This window comes from Pristiophorus japonicus, chromosome 5, assembly GCF_044704955.1.
Source record: "Pristiophorus japonicus isolate sPriJap1 chromosome 5, sPriJap1.hap1, whole genome shotgun sequence".
Taxonomy (NCBI): Eukaryota; Metazoa; Chordata; class Chondrichthyes; family Pristiophoridae; genus Pristiophorus; species Pristiophorus japonicus.
In genome coordinates this window covers 286,777,208-286,800,280 of record NC_091981.1, presented here as the reverse complement: position 1 = coordinate 286,800,280, position 23,073 = coordinate 286,777,208, and the positions used below count along the sequence as shown (strand labels likewise).

At 47.2% G+C, this 23,073-nt stretch overlaps 1 protein-coding gene across 1 annotated transcript in view; it reads left to right on the top strand.

Moving 5' to 3' along the window:
* The window catches only part of LOC139264167 (growth hormone-releasing hormone receptor-like), a 111,428-nt gene that overhangs the window by 76,167 nt on the left and 12,188 nt on the right, over positions 1–23,073 (top strand). The window contains exons 5-8 of the mRNA XM_070880253.1: positions 3,393–3,490; positions 5,639–5,771; positions 17,134–17,287; positions 20,955–21,015. Of these exons, the coding sequence (XP_070736354.1) occupies positions 3,393–3,490; positions 5,639–5,771; positions 17,134–17,287; positions 20,955–21,015 (446 nt within the window). The remainder of the gene's footprint in view (positions 1–3,392; positions 3,491–5,638; positions 5,772–17,133; positions 17,288–20,954; positions 21,016–23,073) is intronic.

Here is a 23,073-nt window from a genome sequence, read left to right as displayed (position 1 = left end):
ACCTGTATCCACCTCTACTAGGAAAAACTGGGAGAACCTACTAACTCAAGAGCCTACTGTCAAGCTCTGTAAGAATTTTGTATATTTCTTAGGATTACATAGGATTACATAGGTATACGACACTGAAATAAGCAATTCGGCCCAACCAGTCCATGCTGCCGTTTATGCTCCATTCGAGCCTCCTCCTGCCTTTCCTTATCTACGTTTTAACGATTTGTGTATTTGTACTCCGAGATCCCTTTATTTTCCTACCTCACCTGGACTCAGACCCTCCAAGTAACAAGTGACTTCCTTATTATTCCTACCAAAATGTAATACCTCTCATTTACCTGTGTTAAACTTCATTTGCCAATTACATGCCCATTCTTCAAGTTTATTAATGTCCTCCTGTAATTTGTTGCAGTCCTGCTCAGTATTGACCATCCCCCCAATTTGGTGTCATCCGCAAACTTAGAATTTGTGTTTTTGATTCCAAAGTCGAAATCGTTAACATAAATTGTGAACAACAGTGGTCGCAGCACAGATCCTTGTGGAACACCACTACCTGCCTTCTGCCACTGTGAATAGCTACCCTTTACCCCTACTCTTTGCTTTCTGTCTTGAAGCCAGCTAATTATCCATTCTACTACTTGTCCCCTGACTCTGCATTCTCTGACCTTGTTCATCAGTCTGTTATGGGGCACCTTATCAAAGGCCTTTTGAAAATCTAGATAAATTACATCTACTGCATTGCCCTGCTCTAAAAATTCAACAAGGTTGGTCAAGCAAGAATTTCCCTTTCAAAATTCATGCTGACTATTCATTATTATATTTTTGGTTTCTAGATATTCTTGTATTTTCTCTTTCAGTAGAGATTCCATTATTTTTCCTACCACTGATGTTAAGCTGACTGGGGGTCTGTAATTCTCTGGACATGTTCTATCCCCCGTCTTAAATATAGGTATTACGTTAGCTATCCAACAGTCCTCTGCCACTACACCTTTTTCTAACAAATTATTAAATATGTGTAGTAATGCCTCTGCTATCTCTTCCCTAGATTCTTTTAAAATGTGTGGATGCAATCCATCTGGACCAGGGGTTTTATCCTCTTTGTGGTTGATTCATTTATATAATATATCCCCTCTTTTTATTTTAAATGTTCTTATCTCATTACAAATCACATCATCCAATGTCATATCCACCTATTCTATCTCCCTGGTAAATACTGAAGCAAAATAATTATTTAACATCTCTCTATCATTACCTGTGGTATTATCCTGTCTATCCCTTCCCAACCCTACCTTCTTTTTTTATTGATGTGCCCGTAAAACATTTTACTATTTTGTTTTATGTTCCTTGATAATTTATTTTTATAGTTCCTCTTTGCCTTCCTAAATGTTTTTTAACTTCGCTCCTAATCTTTTCATATTCTCCCTTATCATGCACTCCCCTGCTGTCTATGTACTTAATGTATGCCACTTTCCTAACCCTCAATTGTCCCCTTAAGGCTTTATTCATCCATGGAGTCTCAATAGTCTTTAGTTAGTTCTTTCATTTTAGCGGAATATATTGTTCCTGCGCTCAGTTGAACACCTTTTTAAATATTTCCCATTGCTGCTCGACATCATTTTTTTACCACTATTGTTGCCCATTTTATTTTCCCAATTTCTAATCTCAGCCCCTCAAAATCAGCTTTTCTCCAATCTATTACCTTGGTTTTCGTTATACTTCTATCCTTCTCAATTATCATCTTAAATGTATTATGTTATGGTCACTATTGCCTAGATGTTCCCCGACTTTTACATCTTTTATCTGCTCTGGTTCATTCCCCATTCCCCATTAGATCTAATAGCGAATCCTCCCTTGTTGGGCTTTTTACATATTGGGTTAGAAATAAGTCCTGTTCATATTATAGGAACTCCATTCCTTTATCTACCTGTTCTGTCCAATTAATATCTGGGTAGTTGAAATTCCCCATGATTATTATTCTATGTGTTTTACTCATTTCCCTAATTTGTCTGCATATTTCTTCCTCCACCTCCCTTTCACTATGAGGTGGTCTGCAGACTACACCTATTAGTGCGATTGATCCTTTATTATCTTTTATCTCTATCCACATGGATTCTATTTCTGCTTTGCTGATAGCTGCGTCACTTTTTTCTACTGCCACTATGTTACAGCTACTCTACCTCCCATTTTTCCCTCTCAATCTTTTCTAATCTCTCTATCTTTCATTGAGATCACCTCTCACTCTTCTAAATTGTAGAGAATATCGGCCTAGTATACTCAATCTCTCCCCATAGGACAATCCCTCCGTCCCAGGAATCGGTCTGGTGAATCTTCTTTCCACTCCCTCTATGGGAAGTATATCATTCCTTAAGTCAGGAGACCAAAACTGTACACAATACTCCAGATGTGGTCTCATCAGGGCCCTATATAATTGCAGTAACACATCTTTAATCTAAGACTGCGGAAGAGTAGAGGGCACCCAGAGAAATCACCCCTTGTGCTGGGTCCATCCTGGACCTATAGATGTCCATCTTGGCCAGGCCCAAGAGCAGATCCATAAGAAGGTCCTCCGACATGCCCACCCACCCCCCCCCCACCTCCCCCCCCAAAACCCCAACCCTTCCGGGCATCCAAAGATCTGGTGCATTGCACTGATTTTGAGCTTCATTGTACACAGATCTCAGTCGTGAATCCCTGAAATGGGATTTTTCCCTTGCTTTGCTGAGGCTGGAGACTACAACAACAACTTGCACACACATTTATATATATATATATCTATAATGCCCCGAACATAGTAAAAAGTCCCAAGGCACTTCACAGGAGCATTATCAAGCAAAATTTGACAGCGAGACACATAATAGGACAGGTGACCAAAAGCTTGGTCAAAGAGGTAGGTTTTTAAGGAGATAGGTAGAGCGGCGGTGAGGTTTAGGGAGGGAATTCCAGAGGTTAGGGCCTAGGCAGCTGAAAGCTCATAGGATTATCTCGGATATATGACAGAGAAACGGCCATTCGGCCCAACCAGTCCGAGCTGGCGTTTATGCTCCACTCGAGCCTCCTCCCGTCTTTCCTCACCTAAATCTATCAGTATAACCCTCTATTCCCTTCTCCCTCATATGCTTGTCTAGCCTCCCCTTAAATGCATCCATACTATTCGCCTCAACCACTCCCTGTGGTCGCGAGTTCCACATTCTCACCACTCTTTGTGGAAAGACGTTTCTTCTGAATTCCCTGTTGGATTTCTTGGTGACTCTCTTATATTGATGGTCTCTAGTCATGCTCTTCCCGGCCGCCAATGGTGGAGCGATTAAAATCGGGGATGGGCAGGAGGCCAGAGTTGGAGGCCTTGTGTGCTGTTGTTATGTGGAGCTGGATACCAGACTGATGCTTGTTTTTAAACGCAGGTGAATTACTATGACACAATAAAGATAATCTACACCGTGGGCTATAGTCTGTCGCTGGTCATCCTTTCAGTCGCTGTGGTGATCTTGTTGATCTTTCGGTACGTTTGCACACTGAAGCCACTACCTAAATACATCCATTGGACTCATAAAAAAAAACATTTTTTTGCCAAATAATGGCCACCAAAGGTAGACTGTGGTAAGATTTAATGACTGTTTCTATGTGTATATATACCTGGGACACCTGGGAGTCCCTGGCCAAACACCACCCTAAGTGGAGGAAGAGCATCCGGGAGGGCGCTGAGCACCTCGAGTCCCGTCGCCGAGAACATGCAGCGGAAGGAGCGTGCGGCAAACCAGGCTCCCCACCCACCCTCTCCCTCGGCCACTGTCTGTCCCACCTGTGACAGAGACTGTAATTCCCATATTGGACTGTTCAGTCACCTGAGAACTCACTTTTAGAGTGGAAGCAAGTCTTCCTCGATTTGGAGGGATTGCCTATGATGACGATGATAAACACTCCCGTTAAACAGGCACAGGCACTATCAGGAAGCATTTGAGGAAATGAGTAAAGGTTTTTCTAGCCTCTGATCTTGCTCAAGGCTTGTGAACTTTCAGGTTGCGTCGCCTTGACTTAAGCACAAAATCCAGGCTGACGGGCCCACTGCAGTACTGAGGGAGCGCTGCACTGTCGGAGGTGCTGTTTTTCGAATGAGACATTAAACCGTCTGCTCTCTCTCAAGTGGACGTAAAAGATCCCACGGCACCATTTGAAGAAGAGAGCGGGGGGCTTCTCCCTGGTGTTCTGGGCCAATATTTTTCTTTCAAACAACATCACGGAGAAGCAGATTACCTGGTCATTTACCTCAACGCTCTTCGTGGGATCCTGCTGTGTACAAATTGGCTGTTGTGTTTCCTACATTATAACAGTGACTGCACCTCAACATTGGCTCTACAACGCGTTGGGACATCCTGAGGTTCAGAATGATGCGAAATTGTAGAGTCATAAAATCCCATGGCACAGAAGGAGGCCACACTGCCCATCGAGCCTGTGTCGGAATTGTGAAAGAGCTCTCCGATTCATCCCAATCCCCCACCACTCCTCCCCACCCCCTCACTCTTTCCCCATAGCCCTGCAAATGTCTCCTTTTTGAAGTATTTATCCAATTGCTAATTGAAAGTTGCTATTGAATCTGTTGCCACCAACCTTTCAAGCAGTGCGTTCCAGATCACAGCAACTCTCTGCATTAAAAAAAACTCTGTTCATCTCCCTCCCGGCTCTTTTGCCAATTATTTGTAACCTGTGTCGACTGCTTACCAAGCCCCCTGCCTGTGCAAACAGTTTCTGAAACGTTTAAATGCAATAAATCAGTTTGTGCTATTTCAAAATTGCCGACAAGGGCATCTTGCTAAGTTGTCACCTTTTGACTCTGCCCAGCTGTTTCACAACAGCTGAGACTGACCTTGCGAGTGTTTGTGAAGCCACAATGTAATGCTGTCAGTCTCTTTGTTCAAAATTATATTAAATAGAGAAACCAAAGGTGTAGGGTCAGGACCCGCTGTTCCAACACCAACAAGGTTGGAAAAATGTGGGAAAAGAAATAAATAACTTGTATTTATATAGCGCCTTTCACCATCTCAGGATGTCCCAAAGCACTTTACAGCCAATGAAGTACTTTTGATAATAGCCTATTGGTATGGGCTGAAATATGCAACTAACAGAATTACTGAAATGACATCTCCGTGTATGTTAATCAAATGTGATTTTTTTATTTTGTAGAAGGAAATTAAAATATAGTAACTTGCAGTACCGGCGGAATATTGTTTTAATTCTTATTTTAAAGGGAAACACGATAGCCAAATTGTACACAGCAAGATCCCATGGGAATTAAATGACGAGTTAATCAATTTTCGGTTGAGAGATAAATGTTGGCCTGAAAAAATAGGATAACTCCCCTGCTCTTCTTTGAATAGTGCCATGGGGTCTTTAAATCAACAGGGTTTCAGTTTAATATCTCACTTGCATTACTCCAGCAATGCAGCAATGGAGTATCAGCATAGACTACAGAGCCACGACTCTGGGGTGGGGCTTGAAGCCATGACCTTCTGACTCAGAGGATTGGAGTGCTGCCCACTCAGCCAATCTGGCAGTGGACCAAAACCATGAGGGAAATCAAAAATATGTGAATGGGTAATGCCAAGTATAGAGTTCATTTCTAAATCATCTTGACCTTTTTCTTTCTTTCCAGGAGGCTGCACTGCACCAGAAATTACATCCACATCCAGCTCTTTATCACCTTCATCCTCCGAGGTGTATCCGTCTTTATTAAGGATGCGGTTCTCTTTGGCGACGGTGATATTGACCACTGTAGCTTTTCCACGGTAACGCAACCTTTGACCTCTGGGACATGCGGCTGGAACGGGTTTGCTTTTCAGTGGAGGCCTTGGTACAGGAGGCAGGAGGGGGCAAGGCCACAGAGGGACTTGAAAACAAGGATGAGGCTATTAAAATCGAGCTGCTGCTGGGGCCAGTAGCCAATGGAGGTCGGCGAGCACTCGGGGTGATGGCTGAACGGGACTTGGTGCGAGTTAGGACATGGGCAGCAGATTTTTGGAAGAGCTCAAGTTTATGCAGGGTTGGAAGATGGGAGGCCGGCCAGGATTGTGTTGGAATAGTCAAGTCTGGAGGTAACTAAGGCATGGGTGAGGATTTCAGCAGCAGATGAGCTGAGGCAGGGACGGAGACGGTTGATGCTCTGAAGGTGGAAGTAGGCCGTCTTGGTGATGGAGATGATAAAAGTGGTGGGAAGCTCATCTTGGGGCCAAGTATAACACCCAGGTTGCGAATGGTTTGGTTCAGCTTCAGGCAGCTGCCAGGGAGATGGATGGAATCAGCAAGACCAAGATACAGGTGCCACTGGGCAGAGTGCCGCCGGGCGTAGAACGGCCTAACCAATGGCTCTTAAATTGGCTGCTGCAGCTCGCTTCCAAACGTAACAAAAATAATTTTTTTTGGTTGCAATTTTTCTGGAGCCAGGCAGATCATCAATGCTCCTTCTAGCCCGGCAAAAGTCGACCTGCCCAATGTCCGAAGCTCCCCCGACCATGCCCCTGCCCCTTTAGCTCAAGCAGCTCGGCACCACAGAGGACCCTCCGGTGATGTCTTGGGACCCGGTATAATGTGGCCCCTGCTTGTTTCAGGATGGAACTTTGGCGTGCAGAAGAGATTTACTAAGGCCACACCCAGGCTTCAGTCGTGAGCAGAGACTAAAGAAACTGGGGCTCTTTTCACAATAACAAAGAAAGCGAGTAGATAGAGAGGAACTGTTCCCATTGGCGGCAGGGTCGAGGACCAGAGGGCACAGATTTAAGGCGATTGGCAAAAGGACCAAAGGCGACGTAAGAAAAAAATATTTTACACAGTGAGTGGTTAAGATCTGCAATGCACTGCCTGACAGGGTGGTGGAGGCAGACTCAATCTTATCTTTCAAAAGGGAGTTGGATAAGTATCTGAAGGGAAAAATTTGTAGGGCTATGGGGAAAGGGTGGAGGAGTGGGACTAGCTGAAGTGCTCTTGCAGAGAGCTGGCACGGGCTCGATGGGCCGAATGGCCTCCTGTGCTGTAATCATTCTATGATTCTAAAGTAATTAGGAGATCTGATAGAAGTGTTGAAAATTATGATGGGGGTTGATATGGTAAATCGGGATAAACTGTTCCCCTTGGGCGCAATTATAGCACTCAAACCCCACTCCAGATATTGGGCACATAATCTAGGCTGACACTCCAATGCAGTAGTGAAGGAGTGCTGTGCCGTCTTTCAGATGAGACGTAACACTAAAGGCTCTTTTCAGACTCTCAGGTGCAAGTAAAATAAATCATCCAATTGCTCGAAGAAGAGCGGCAGATGAGAACATAAGAACATAAGAAATAGGAGCAGGAGTAGGCCATTCGGCCCCTCGAGTCTGCTCCACCATTCAATAAGATCATGGCTGATCTGATCATGGACTCAGCTCCACTTCCCCACCCACTCCCCATAATCCCTTATCAGTTAAGAAACTGTCGATCTCTGTCTTAAATTTATTCAATGTCCCAGCTTTCACAGTTCTCTGAGGCAGTGAATTCCACAGATTTACAAATCATTGAGAGAAGAAATTCCTCCTCATCTCAGTTTTAAATGGGCGGCTCCTTATTCTAAGATCATGCCCTCTAGTTCTAGTCTCCCCCATCAGTGGAAACATCCTCTCTGCATCCACCTTGTCAAGCCTCCTCATAATCGTATACGTTTTGATAAGATCACCTCTCATTCTTCTGAATTCCAATGAGTAGAGGCCCAACCTACTCAACCTTTCCTCATAAGTCGACCCCCTCATCTCCTGAATCAACCTCGTGAACCTTCTCTGAACTGCCTCCAAAGCAAGTATATCCTTTCTTAAATATGGAAACCAAAACTGCACGCAGTATTCCAGGTGTGGCCTCACCAATACCCTGTATAACTGTAGCAAGACTTCCCTGCTTTTATACTCCATCCCCTTTGCAATAGAATCTTACAGCTCAGAAGGAGGCCATTGGGCCCACCGTGTCGGGCCAATTAGTCCCACTCCCCCCTGCCCTTTACCCATAGCCCCGCACATTTTCTCCAATTTATCCAAATCCCTTTTGAAAGTTACTATTGAATCTGCTTCCACTGTCCTGTCAGGCAGCGTGTTCCAGATCACAACAATTCGCTGCGTAAAAAACATTCTCCTCATCCCCCCCTCTGGCCCTGTTCTTGGGATGTGGCTGACAGAGGAAGCAAGAAGGAAAAATAAGAATAAAGTTTGCATCACTTCATAGAATGATACAGCACAGAAGGAGGCCATTCGGCCCATCTTGCCTGTGGCAGCTTTTTGAAAGAGCTGTCCCATTAGTCCCACTCCCCCCATCTCTTTTCCCATAGCCGTGCAAATTTTGTTCCCTCGAAGGGCTCGAAGGGCCGAATGGCCTACTCCTGCACCTATTTTCTATGTTTCAAGTCTATATTCCCTTTTGAAAGTTACTATTGAATCTGCTTCTAACGCCCTATCAGGCAACACGCTCCAGATCATAATAACTCGCTGCGTAAAACAATTTCTCCTCATTTCCTCCCCTGGCATTTTTGTCAATTATTTTAAATCAGTGCCCTCTGATTACTAACCCTCCCTCCGCCACCCCCCCCCCCCCCCCCCCCACCCCCCGGCCACTCTAAGGGAAATGTACTTACCGCCAGCGCTAGGGATTAGGATTGAGACCGTCCACACTCATTTCCCATTGGACGGACCCGCGATGGCCAGTGGTGGAGACCTTCGTCCGACCGTGCTGTTGAGTTACCCAGTAACTCCCATCCAGCCCACGGAGCAAACATTTGGCCTCCTTTAAGCCCGAGTTTTGTGCGGGAGAGCGGTTGTGTGGTCGGAAAATTCCTCCTGACATCACGCAGTGACCCAGATCTGTCCACAAGCAGCAATCAGAAGTGCGAAAGAGAAAGGAAATGAATAAGCGAAATTCACAGATTTTTTTTTGACACATAAGATCTGTAGTTGGGAAGAGAAAATTACATGATAGCCGGTGTACTGCGACTATGGTGCAAGGTGAAAGAACAACATGCTGAGGATAATAGTTCAAATACAGCAATCCACTGATTCATTGATTACTGCCTGTCCTTACTCACCTTCAAGACTATTCTGCAGAGGCAATTGCAGCTTACAAGCCTGATCCATTTAACTGGGTTAGTTTTAAAATGCAGTCTTGGGAACATAAGGAGCAGAAGGAGGCCATTCAGCCCCTCGAGCCTGCTCTGTCACTCAATGAGAGTATGGCTCACTCTCCACTTCAACTTCTTTACGAAGATACGAACAATGACGGACCCTCTGGTCCATTGAGCCTGTTCCACACAACTGCGATACCTTGTGTATCACAACATATACACTCCACCCCACCCCAAACCATGTGATCTTCTGGGAGAGGCAACAAAAAACAGGTTGAAAAACCCAGACCAATCTGGGGGAAAAAAATCTGGGAAATTTCTCTCCGACCCATTGAGGCGATCGAAACTAGTCGAGGCGATCATTCTGGCCTTGAATTCCCTGCAGTACCTACCTTCTGTAAAAGGTGATCTCTGCCGCAGCCAGAAACAAATCCAGCTTTCGCTTGAGGGAATTCAGCGAGTCTGCATCTACCACATGGTGCCTTAGCTCCATACCCCCTGATAAATATAGGATGACATAGGCTGGGAAATTGAAGTCGTTAGCGCCAACTGTTAAGGCTGGTTTGTAAGAAAAAATGGCGGCCGCCTGCTTCCGGCGCGGAACCCGTCGGCCGCCATTTTGGACAGGTTGCCAACGATGCTGCTGCCTGCACTCGCTTTCCATATTTAAATGCTCCAGGTCATGAACTGAGGCCCGATCTGGGATTTTGGACATCGCTGCTCTCAATCCGGCCCTCCCTAAACCACTCACGGATGAACGTGCGCACAGCAGTAAAGCGGAGCCGCTGACAGTGCTGGTTAAAGGGACATCACACAGGTTTCTGGTCCGTCTAGAGTTTTGCATTTCCTCTGATTTCTTTACATTTTATTGGCTTGGCGCAAAACAAAAAAAAAAAAATTGTGCAGGGAGTGCTGCTGGATGTTTGCAAGGCTTTGGCTCTTAAAGGAAGGCCTCTGAGAACACCACCCAGTCCTGGGGGACTCCAGTTGCAGTCCCCCTTGGGCTGCAGCGAGACATGGAGCAGATGCAGCAAAGGGGCTAAGCAGCTCAGAGAGAGGGGGAGGAGGAGGAGGAAGCAGAGGGGGAGAAAGTGGAATGAAGAATGTAACAGTCCCTTGCTGGACAGGATATCCGGGATGAATCATCCGCCTGCGGTCCCAATGACCACATCCTCAATTCCCCTTTACATAGAAACATAGAAAATAGGTGCAGGAGTAGGCCATTCGGCCCTTCTAGCCTGCACCGCCATTCAATGAGTTCATGGCTGAACATTCAACTTCAGTACCCCATATTTGTCCCACACCGTACCTTCCCTACGTTACTGACCATCGCAATGTCCTTTTAGCCACGATGCAGAAATAAAAGCCACTACAAAGCAAACTTTCCAATCCTACTTATTGGATGCATATATGGATAAAGTTGGATTTATCAAAAAATCACCCTTGTGAATTCTCTTAGTGACTGCCTTGTGTGTGCCTTTGCCTATCCTACTGATGTCACGCAGTGGCTGGTGGAAGGCTGCTGACTTTCAGTGGGGGACACAGCAAATGGCTGTGTAACATGACTTTGATTTGCTGGAAATCGAGTGATGATTAATATTCCCTCTAAGCTCCTGTGCAGCCGACTCACCAGCGCACCAGCTTTTAACCAGGAAAAACCACGCATGCACGCTATATTGAAGGGGCTGCCCACACCCCTCCCAAAAAATTTATCATCATCATAGGCAGTCCCTCGAAATCGAGGAAGACTTGCTTCCACTCTAAAAGTGAGTTCTCAGGTGACTGAACAGTCCAATACGGGAATTACAGTCTCTGTCACAGGTGGGACAGGCAGTGGTTGAAGGAAAAGGTTGGGTGGCGAGTCTGGTTTGCCGCACGCTCCTTCCGCTGCCTGCGCTTGATTTCTGCATGCTCTCGGCGACGAGACTCGAGGTGCTCAGCGCCCTCCCGGATGCACTTCCTCCGCTTAGGGCGGTCTTTGGCCAGGGACTCCCAGGTGTCGGTGGGGATGTTGCACTTTACCAGGGAGGCTTTGAGGGTGTCCTTGTAACGTTTCCTCTGCCCACCTGGGGCTCGCTTGCCGTGTAGGAGTTCCGAGTAGAGCGCTTGCTTTGGGAGTCTTGTGTGTCAGGCATGCGGAAGATGTGGCCCGCCCAACAGAGCTGGTCGAGTGTGGCCAGTGCTTCGATGCTGGGGATGTTGGCCTGAAAAATGAAAGGGAACATTGGTGACATCACGAGATATAACTATTTTGAGTGCACTAAATACAAAATGCCACTTAAGATGTCCAAGAGCTGTCAAAACACAAAGCACAACAGACATTGTTGAACTGGCCATGTCATCTTGTCTTATAAGAATTCTTATTCTTATTCTTCACTCTCCTCTCCCTCTTCTTGGCCAATCAGTGGCTGGGCAGGCTGGATTTCTTGGGTGTGTGAAATGCCGAGCACAAGGGTAGGGTTGTGATGAGGGGGTGCGGGGGGGGGGGAAGCAAGAGGTGAATGCTTACACCACGTGCAGCCTGTAATTCAGAAGAGGTTATGGGATGAGGGGGGGATGTGGGATATGAGAGGGAGGATAACGTATGAGGATACTGATATCTTCTATCCTTTCAGCCCTGCTGCATGCTAAGGGTTCAGCCATGCCCCTGCCAAGAATGGCCAGCACCGTCTCCTCCAAGGGGGTGAGGTGAAACTAGGAATGTGAGGTGTGCCTCATGTTTGGTAGAGATTGTTGGTAGGCAAGTGATGGCGGGGGGTGGGGGGGGGCGGGTACTGTTTGATTGAGCAGTTTGTGATACTAGTGGTGCAGTTGGGTAGCAGACAGCTTTTGAAGATGAATACACTGACCTTGACTACTCGTCTGAGGTCATGAAGCTTCTTTGGGCACCAGAGTTAGGTCCTGGTGGCAACACTGCTGGCAATGGCGGCCTCAATGGTCTGGTCCCACATCCTCCTTTCTGAAGGGCCTCCTGGCCCCCTGTGGGTAGGGGACCTCCCTTCTAGTGTTGACCCCTGCACAAAGCTCAAGTGCTGAATGCGGGACCCTGAGTAATCTGTCCCTGGCTTGTTGAGCTATTTGTATTAGTGCTGAAGCATTTTTTTTATCAGCAGTGGCAGCTTTCCTTTAAGAAGTGCAGACCGCTTAGTGCTGAAGCAATTTTAATTTTCTTTTATCTGCAGAAGGCAGCTCACCTTTAGGAGGTGCAGACTGCCTTTAAGAGGAGCAGGCTAGCCTTAAGTGAAGCTGGCCTTGCTCCAGCAATGCAAACTTTGGCATCCTGCTGAGCACACAGCCTCTCAGCAGTACATTTCCCCTTAGGCTGTGCGCTACAATGATGGTAATTAGCAGGCAGCACGAAGTTGACATGCCGCTGATACTTTTTGATCGAGAGTGGGCTTATCTCACATCGCAGCGGTATTGAATTTCCCGGCCATAGAGTCTACAGCACTGAAACAGGCCACTCAGCCCAACTGGTCTATGCCGGTGTTTATGCTCCATACGCGTCTCCTCCCACCCTACTTGATCGCACCGGATCTACATATCCTCTTAAATGCATCGGCATCACAGTACCAACTGAATCAGCCTCAGTCTTCAAAGCTCCAATTGTCCCTACATCCACAGCCTTTTGGGGGAGAGAGTTCCAAATTTCTATGACCCATTGTATGAAAAATACTTCTGAATTTTGCACTTGAATGTCAGAGATTTTGGGGGCTAAAAACTTGTTCGCTTAGCGCGTGAGATGGACGCTGATGGGCCGCTAAGCTTTTACCGTCCGAGCGGCGCTCTGCTAGTGCCTGCTGCGAACGTCATTGGCGGTTTAGCGCTGCGCTCTCTAGCGTCGCCCACTTGGTGACATCATGAGTATGCAACGTTAGCGCCGTGATCCTGAACTTCACTCCTTTTACCTGCCATAGCGCCTGGCGCTGTCACTAACCAGGAGAGCAGGCATTCTGTGGAAGCTCCAGAGGCGATATTATAAAGCCGGAGTAGGTGGGTGTTCAATGTAAAATCTTTGAACATTGTTGTGATTCCGTGAGGTCTGACATACTGCTGCTGATGTCTCCAGTGCTCCCTTCAATTTTCTCCCATTTTTCGGGTGGTCCAGTTGACCTCCCCTTTAGGCACGAGGATGCTGGTTTCCTAGCGCCCGACCTTCATTATCCCTGCAGCGTTACTGCCCCATAGTGCCCTGAGAGTACCGTGGAACTCTTCCCTTAGCGCTCCACTCTCCTCTTGGGGCGCTAATAGTGAATATCCCGGTTGGAGGTGGTAAGCATCGGCCAGCGCTAAAGTTAGCGTCCAATCAGTGTCACCGCCTCAAACCGGGCTATAATGAATTTCTAGCCCATAGAATGGTTACAGCACAGAAGGAGGCCATTCGGCCCGTCGAGCCCATGCTGGCTTTCTGCAAGAGCACTTCAGCTAGTCCCACTCCCCCGCCCTTTCCCCGTGGCCCTGCAAATGTTTTTTGTTCAGGTACTTATCCAGCTCTCTTTTGAAAGCTGCGATTGAGTCTGCCTCCACAACCCTTTCAAGCCGTGCATTCCAGATCATAACCACTCGCTGCGTAAAATAGTTTTTTCTTATGTCACCTTTGGTTCTTTTGCCAATCACCTTAAATCTGTGTCCTCTGGTTCTCGACTCTTCCACCAATGGGAACAGTTTCTCTCTCTCTACTCTGTCCAGACTCCTCGTGATTTTGAACATCTCTATCAAATCTTCTCTCAACCTTCTCTGCTCCAAGGAGAACAACCCCAGCTTCTCCAGTCTATCCACGTAACTGAGCTCCCTCATTCCTGGAATCGTTCTTGTAAATTTTTTCTGCACCCTCTCTAAGGCCTTCACATCCTTCCTAAAGTGTGGTGCCCAGAATTGGACACAATACTCCAGTTGAGGCCGAACCGGTGTTTTATACAGGTTCATCATAATTTCCACAATTTGAACTCGAGACCTCTATTCTTGAAGTCCAGTATCCCGTATGCTTTTTTAACTGCTTTCTCAACCTGCCCTTCCACCTTCAACAATTTGTGCACATATACCCCCAGGTCTCTCTGTTCATGCACTCCCTTTAGGATCGTACCCTTTACTTAATATTTCCTCTTCTCATTCTTTCTACCAAAATGTATCACTTCACACTTTTCTGTGTTAAATTTCATCTGACACGTGTCCGCCCATTCCATCAGCCTGTCTCTGTCCTCTTGAAGCCTATTACTCTCCTCACTGTTCACTATACTTCCAAGTTTTGTGTCATCTGCATGTTTTGAAATTGTGCCCTGTACACCCACATCCAAGTCATTAATATATATCAAGAAAAGCAGTGATCCTAGAACCGATCCCTGGGGAACACTACTGTGTACCTTCCTCCAGTTCGAAAAACAACCGTTCACCACTGCTCTGTTTCTTGTCACTTAGCCAATTTCGTATCCATTTTATGGGCTTTAAATTTGCTGGCAGGCCTATTATGTGGCACTTTGTCGAACGCCTTTTGGAAATCCATGCACACCACGTCAACCACATTGCCTTCATTGACTTCTCTGTTACCTCATCAAAAAACTCAATCATGTTGGTTCAACGCGATTTGCCTTTAACAAATCTGTGCTGGCTTTCCTTAATTAATCCACACTTGTCCAAGTGACTTTTAATTTTGTTTCTGATTATTGTTTCTAAAAGCTTCCCCACTGACCGGCCTATAGTTGCTTGGTTTATCTTTACACCCCTTTTTTGAACAAGGATGTCAATTTGCAATGCTCCAGTCCGCTGGCACCACCCCCATATCTAAGGAGGATTATGGTCAGTACTTCCGCAATTTCTTTCTTCACTTCACTCAGGGTCCTAGGATGCATCCCATCCGGTCCTGGTGACTTATCCAATTCTAATATTAAGATTATGTCCCCATGTTCTGGATTCCCCCAAGCAGAGAAAATAGTTTCTCTGTATCTACCCTCCTTTTATCAGATCACCCCTCAACCTTCTATACTCAGGGGAGTTCAAGCCAAGTTTATGTAAACTGTCCTTATAATTTAACCCTTTACATCCCATCTGCCACAGCTGCAGTAATCCACTAGATTAAACATTCACTCCCTCCACCACTGGTGCACCATGGCTGCAGAGTGTACTATCCACAGGATGCACTTTACATAAGAAATAGGAGCAGGAGTACGCCATTTGGCCCCTCGAGCCTGCTCCGCCATTCAATAAGATCATGGCTGATCCGATCATGGACTCAGCTCCACTTCCCAGCCCGCTTCCCATAACCCTTCACTCCCTTATCGCTCAAAAATCTATCTCCGCCTTAGATTTATTCAATGTCCCAGCCTCCACAGCTCTCTGGGGCAGAGAATTCCACAGATTTACAACCCTCTGAGAGAAGAAATTTCTCCTCATCTCAGTTTTAAATGGGAAACCCCTTATTCTGAGACTATGACCCCTAGTTTTAATTTCCTCTATGAGTGGAAATATCCTCTCTGCATCCACCCTGTCGTGCCCCCTCATTATCTTATATGTCATGATAAGACCACCTCTCATTCTTCTGAATTCCAATGTGTACAGGCCCAACCTACTCAATCTTTCCTCATAAGTCAAGCCCCTCATCTCCGGAAATTTACTGGGTTATTACTGTGTGGCTCCATCTCACATTGAATCCATGTGTGTTATTTGAGCACGGCGTTGAGGTGAGACTAATTTACGTTGTGACTAGACGGGGGGGGGGGGAGAGACAGGGGGAAGTCACACCATGTGGACACCACCCCATCTCAGCAAGTGTGGCACATGTGCTGAATGTAGGGGGTATGATTAAGAAGTTTGCAGATGATACAAAAATAGGCCGTGTGGTTGATAATGAAGAAGAAAGCTGCGGACTGCAGGAAGATATTAATGATCTGGTCAGGTGGGCAGAGCAGTGGCAACCGGAATTCAATCCGGAGAAGTGTGAGGTAATGCATTTGGGGAGGGCTAACAAGGCAAGGGAATACACATTAAATGGTACGAGACTGAAAGGTGTAGAGGAACAAAGGGACCTTGGCGTTCATGCCCATAGATCCTAAATGCATTCAGGAGAACTTTTTAAGCCAGTATGTAACCAGCCCAACTAGGGAGGGGGCGGTTCTGGACTTAGTTTTGGGGATTGAAGAAGGGCAGGTTGAAGGGGTATCAGTGGGAGAGCATTTTGGTGCTAGTGATCATAATTCCGTTAGATTTAGAAAATAGGTGCAGGAGCTGGCCATTCGGCCCTTCGAGCCTGCACCACCTTTAGGGTAGTTATGGAAAGAGAGGAACAAAAGGACCTTGGAGTGCAGGTCCACAGATCCCTGAAGGTAGCAGGCCAGGTAGATAAGGTGGTTAAGGCGACATATGGAATACTTGCCTTTATTAGTCGAAGCATGGAATACAAGAGCAGGGAGGTTATGCTTGAACTGTATAAAACACTGGTTAGGCTGCAGCTGGAGTACTGTGTGCAGTTCTGGTCACCACATTACAGGAAAGATGTGATTGCACTGGAAAGGGTGCAGAGAAGAATGTTGCCGAGACTGGAGAATTTTGACTATGAGGAAAGATTGGAGATGTTGGGTTTGTTTTTCTTGGAACTTAGGAGGCTGAGGGGAGAGATCTGATTGAGGTGTGTAAAATTATGAGAGATCTGGATAGAGTGGATAGGAAGGACTTGTTTCCCTTGGCAGACGGGTCAACAACCAGGGGGCATAGATTTAAAGTAATTGGAGAGAGGTATAGAGGAGATATGAGGGGAAATTTCTTCACCCAGAGGGTGGTGGGGGTCTGGAACTCACTGCCTGAGAGGGTGGTAGAGGCAGAAACCAGCACATTTAAAAAGTACTTGGATGTGTATTGAAGTGTCGTAACCTACAGGGTTACGGACCTAGAGATGGAAAGTGGGATTAGGCTGGATAGCTCTTTGTTGGCCGGTGCAGACATGATGAGCCAAAGTGGCCTCCTTCCCTGCTGTAAATTTCTATGATTCTATGACCCCGGGAGCTGATGCTGTGGTTGTTCTTGTGTTGCAGGTGGCGTGTAAGATTTCTGTGGTGCTCTGTTACTTCTGCATGATGACGAATTACTTCTGGCTTCTGGTGGAGGCTCTGTACCTCAACTCCCTGCTGGTGGTCGCCTTCTCCTACGGCAGGGGTTACTTCTGGTGGTGGAGCGTGCTGGGGTGGGGTAGGTACCAGCGTTCTGAGGCAACAAATCACCTCAGCAAAACAGCTGTACTGTATGCACCTGTGAGCATGCTCACAGGTTTGTAGAGCTGTTGCATTGTGAGAGGCTTAGCCAGTCACATGGTGTTCACAAGACTCAATAAAACCCCAGTCAGTATGCGCACAGATTTGTAGAGCTGTTGCGCATCAAAATAGTTGTAGAGCTGTTGCATTGTGAGAGGCTTAGCCAGTTACGTGATGTTCACAAGACTCAATAAAACCCCGGTCAGTGTGGTCACAGGTTTGTAGAGCATTGCGCATTTGCACCAGAGTGTCCCTGGAGATGGAGCACGCAGTGTCCACCGGTACGTTCGTGGCCTTCCGCGAGAGGTGGGCGCCGGAGAAACTGGAGTGCATCATTTCAACAGTGAACAAAATTTTAATTTAATTTGCTTTGTCAAGGTTCCCTTTAATGTTTATTAATTAATTGGTGGATTTTTGTGCCCTTACAAAAGGGGGCACTTAATTTAAAGTTATACTAAAATAGTTGTAGAGCTGTTGCGCTGTGAGTGGCTTAGCCAGTCATGTGATGTTCACAAGGCTCAATAAAATCCCAGTCAGTCGGGTTCAGGTCATCCACGATGAGGTATGCAGTTGTGAGCCTAGTGGATGAACTGGTAATGTGTAGTGTGATTGTTAAACCTTTGTTAGTAAACCAACTAGTTCTTAATAGCAATGTGTTGCTTTGAGTTCTTAAGCTGAGAACCCATGAAGCAAATACATTACAGCCCTGATATGAAGTTCAGTGATTGTTTAATAAAGATGGCCCTGTGCACAGAAAGATCAAAAGTTCTTGCACTTACACACCGCCTTTCACCACTGCCAGACACCCCAAAGTGCTTTACAGCCAATTAGATACCTTTTGGAGTGTAGTCACTGTTGTAATGTGGGAAATGCGGCAGCCAAGTTGCGCACAGCAAGCTCCCACAAACAGCAATGTTATAATGACCAGATAAACTGTTTTGTTTTTAGTGATGTTGGTTGAGGGATAAATATTGGCCAAGAGGCTGAGGTTGTCTGAGGTTGGGGCTGAGACTTGTTGTTGGGGCTGTGTAGCGTGAGTTTTATTCTGCATCTCGCTGTGCTATAGCTGGTCTGTGAGTGCTTGATGGGATAGGGGTTGGGCCAGGAATAGAGGCTAGGGTGAGGCAACAGCACGAAAGCTCCAGCCCTACAAAGAAACCTCACATAAGATGAGCTGCTTGGAGTTTTAATGACTGGATTGTATGGAGTCTTCATTTGGCCTGTGGGCTGTAGGTCTGTCACCCTGGCTTGGGCCTAGACTCTTGTCGTGTTCACGTCTGTTGGTTATAATGGAGGCCAAGGCCTGGGACTGTGTTTCGCCTAATGGCCTTGTAAAGTGATGTGCTTGACTGGATTCAGGGAGGGAATAAATGTATGAAATTTCTTTACTAAAAGCAAGGATAAATAAATCAAATGAACACCATCGAAAACAAGAGAAAACAAATTAATGTACCATGGTAACAAAACATGATTCCGGTTGAACCATTTATTTGTAAGAAAGAAAGATTTATATAGCGCCCTTCACAACCACTGGACGTCTCAAAGCGCTTTACAGCCAATGAAGTACTTTTGGAGTGTAGTCACCATTCAAATGTAGGAAAAGGCCAACTTGAGCATAAACAGCAATGTGATAATGACCAGATAATCTGTTTTTTATTATGTTGGTTGAGAGATAAATATTGGCCAGGACACCAGGGATAACACCCCTGCTCTTCTTCGAAATAGTGCCATGGGATCTTTTACATCCACCTGAGAGAGCAGACGGGGCCTCAGTTTAACGTCTCATCCAAAAGACAGGACCTCTGACAGTGTAGCACTCCCTCAGCACTGCACTGGAGTGTCAGCCTAGATTTTTTTGTGCTCAAGTCCCTGGAATGGGATTTGAACCCACAACCTTCACACTACAGAGGCAAGAGTGCTGCCCACTGAGTCACAGCTAATATATAAGTGGCAACCTTCCAAGATTGCCCTGAGTCTACAGGTATCAAAGACTAATTTCCAAGACATTGTTACGAGGAACTCTGGCAGTAAAATCATAGTGGCGTCAAAAAAGTTGTGTTTATAAAAAAAATGCCTTTGAACTATTTCGTTTATTAGTTATAAAAAATATTTGACGTGGGGATTAAAGGCGGTTTGACTGATGGTCAAGAATCATCCATCAGGTTAATGAAGAGTTTATTCGAGTTCCGATTGGATGTAGGAAGGTGGGGCACCGCGAGAACGGAGGTGTCAGGCGACCAATGGCAGGCGTGTGGGGGCGGGGCATAGGGGGACAATGTGATGACACCTCCAGGAACATATACACCCAGAGTTGGGAACCTTGTTGATGCGACATGAGGAAAAAACTTTTTCACGCAGCGAGTGGTTAGGATCTGGAATACACAGCCTGAAAGGGCGCTGGAGGCAGACTCAATCGCGGCTTTCAAAAGGGAATTGGACAATTCCCTGAAGGAACAAATATTTGTGGGGTTACGGAGAAAGGACGGTGAATTGGGACTAGCTGAGGTGCTCTTGCATAGAGCTGGCATGGGCTCGATGGGCCGAATGGCTTCCTTCTGTGCTGTAACCATTCTGTGATTCTATGATATGGAGGGGGGCTATAGGAGATACAATATTATCAACATCATTAGTGTAATTTGGATCTTCCTACTGCTAATGTGATTTAATTTCAGAGGTGGACAAATAGGGTTCAGGTACCAAGCAGCCATGATTTAATTGACTGGCGGAACAGGCCCGAGGGGCTGAATTTCTATCTTCATGATTTCTCACAGGAACCATCTTTCCATTATCTCCAAGCTCCATTCCCCGACCCCCTCAACGTTTTGCTGCTCTCAGACTTTAATGGAGGTATTCAGATTTTTGCGGGGTTCCGATAGAGTAGATCGGGAGAACCTGTTTCCAGTGGCAGGAGGGTCGGTAACCAATGGTCACAGATTTAAGATCGAACATAAGAAATAGGAGCAGGAGTAGGCCGTTCGGCCCCTCGAGCCTGCTCCGCCATTCAATACGATCATGGCTGATCTGATCATGGGCTCAGCTCCACTTCCCCCACCTGCTCCCCAGAACACTTGACGTGTTTTTTACGCAGTCAGACGCTGTAATCTGCAATGCGCTGCCGGAAAGGGTGGTGGGAACAGATTCAACCGTAATGTTCGAAAAGGAAGTTGGATAAATACGTGAAAGTGATTTTAAAAAATGCAGGACTGTGGGGACAGAGTAGGGTGGGGCAGCGGGACTAACTGGACAGCTCTTTCTCAGGGTCGGCACAGGCACGATGGGCCCAATGGCCTCCTTCCGCGCTGTACGGTTGCACTGATATTGTCTGGTTTTGTTTATTTCTCATCCTGTCAGTCGCTCAAACTGCAGAGAGATTAAACTGAAGCGCCTGAAGCGAGTCTGATTCACTCATCTACAGCCACAGTACGTGCTGTGAATAATGACACACGTGCCCTCGCAGGGTCAGAGCTGAATGCCGATCACTTGGTTTTCACTCAAAGGGACCTGAATGGGGCCTTGCTGCTCCTGCGTTCCCATTTGGCCAAAGTCTGAAAGGAAGATAATCTCTCACTCTCTGGGGGTCTAATGAACTCTTTCTTTCCTTCAAGGTGTTCCGACTGTATGCACCGTTGCCTGGGTGATTACAAAATTCCAATTGGAAGACACTGAGTGAGTAAAACTTTAAAAAAAATTGAAGGTTCGTGCTTAAAATTACACAGAGGAAATGCAAATCAACCCGGGTCCATCAATACAAGGTAAAGTCGCAGATAGATCCAGTGAGGAGCTCAGGAACAGGGGCAGTGGGACGAGCTCTTGCGGCATGGGCTCAATGGGCCGAATGGCCTCCTTCTGTGCTGTAACCGTTCTGTGGGCCTGAAATTGATGCACTCACCGCCCGCTGCTACCCGCTGCCGCTGACATTCCTCCTCGGGGTCCGCCCTGAGCCAGTTTCGATCTGGTCTGGAGCGGGCGGGAAGGGAGAGCCAGCGGGAAGCGCCCGCTGACGTCAGCGGACGGCCGCGTGGCGTCAGTGGACTCCCGCCCTCCGAGCTCCCGGATTGGTGTGAGCGGGTGTCAGCGCCAGAACGGTGGGGGCCGGGGGGGGCGATGGCCCGCTGCGAGGAGGCTGGTCTGTCCCCGACGGTGAGTACGAAGAACTTGGAAAGAAAAGGTTAATAAACTATTTAAAACATTTCTCTTTGCAGCAACTTACCTTGATGGCGTCCCCTGAAGGTTTTTAAAAAAATGTTTTTGATGCTGTTTATTTGCCGCTCTTCAACCCTCCGCGGGCCCCGACTCCATCCTCGGCGGCACTTGGGCAGCAAGCGCCTTGGCCGCCGTGGTTGGGAGCTCCCGCCCGCTGCCGGCCAGATTGACGGCGTAAGTCCCTCTTTTGCCGCCGGCTGCCCTTTCAAGGACCTTTTTGCATACCGTCAGGTATCTCGGCGGCCATCGGTGGTCCTTTGGGCAGCACTTGGATAGCCCTTGACCTTCACCAATTTCTGCCCCTATGATTCTTGGAGAAACTTCTTCACCCAGAGAGTGGTTAGATCATCATCCACATCATAGGCAGTCCCTCGGAATCGAGGAAGACTTGCTTCCACTCTAAAAGTGGGTTCTCAGGTGACTGAACCGTCCAATATGGGAATTACAGTCTCTGTCACAGGTGGGACAGACAGTGGTTGAAGGAACGGGTGGGTGGGGAGTCTGATTTACCGTACGCTCCTTCTGCTGCCTCCGCTTGATTTCTGCACGCTCTCATAGAAACATAGAAACATAGAAAATAGGTGCAGGAGAAGGCCATTCGGCCCTTCGAGCCTGCACCGCCATTCAATGAGTTCATGGCTGAACATGTAACTTCAGTACCCCATTCCTGCTTTCTCGCCATACCCCTTGATCCCCCTAGTAGTAAGGACTACACCTAATGTAATTGGTGACGAGACTCGAGGTGCTCAGCGCCCTCCCGGATGCTCTTCTTCCACTTAGGGTGGTCTTTGGCCAGGGACTCCCAGGTGCCGGTGGGGATGTTGCATTTTATCAAGGAGGCTTTGAGGGTGTCCTTGAAACGTTTCCTCTACCCACCTGGGGCTCACTTGCCGTGTAGGAGTTCGCAGCAGCAGGTCGGGGCCATAAAAGGAGTGGCGAGCAGCGGCCATGGACAGTGTGGAGGCCACTTCAAGGTACAGCGCGAGCTGGTGCAGGAGGGCGACGGCTGTGAAAAGTGACGTCATCAAGATCCAGGTCGGCGATTGGTGCGTGGGCAGATACAGCAGGAGCAGTGAGGTCGGGGCGAAGGAGCGTCGAGAAACTGTAGAGGGACGTGATCGGGGCCCAGGGGAGGCGTGAGTTCGGGGCCAGAGGCCCAGGGGCAGCACGGGCCGGTCCACACTGCGATATATGTGTGCACTAGGTCCGTGCAGCAGAGCTGGTCTCCAGTTGTCTTGGATAACCCTTGCCACTGGACCAAGACCTAGCTCTGTCAAGCCCGTGTGGTGGCTGGTGTGCAACGGCCACCGCACGTTAAAAAAATCCACCCACAGGCACCTTCCATCCTTCAAGATGTAGTTTGGGTCCTTCATTGAAACATCTGTGAACTCGTCTTTTTTTTGGCATGGAAGCAAGTCATCCTCGTTTCGAGGGACCGCCTATGATGATAATGATGAGGAATTCCGAGTAGAGCGCTTGCTTTAACATAAGAACACAAGAATTAGGAAGTCTTGTGTCGGG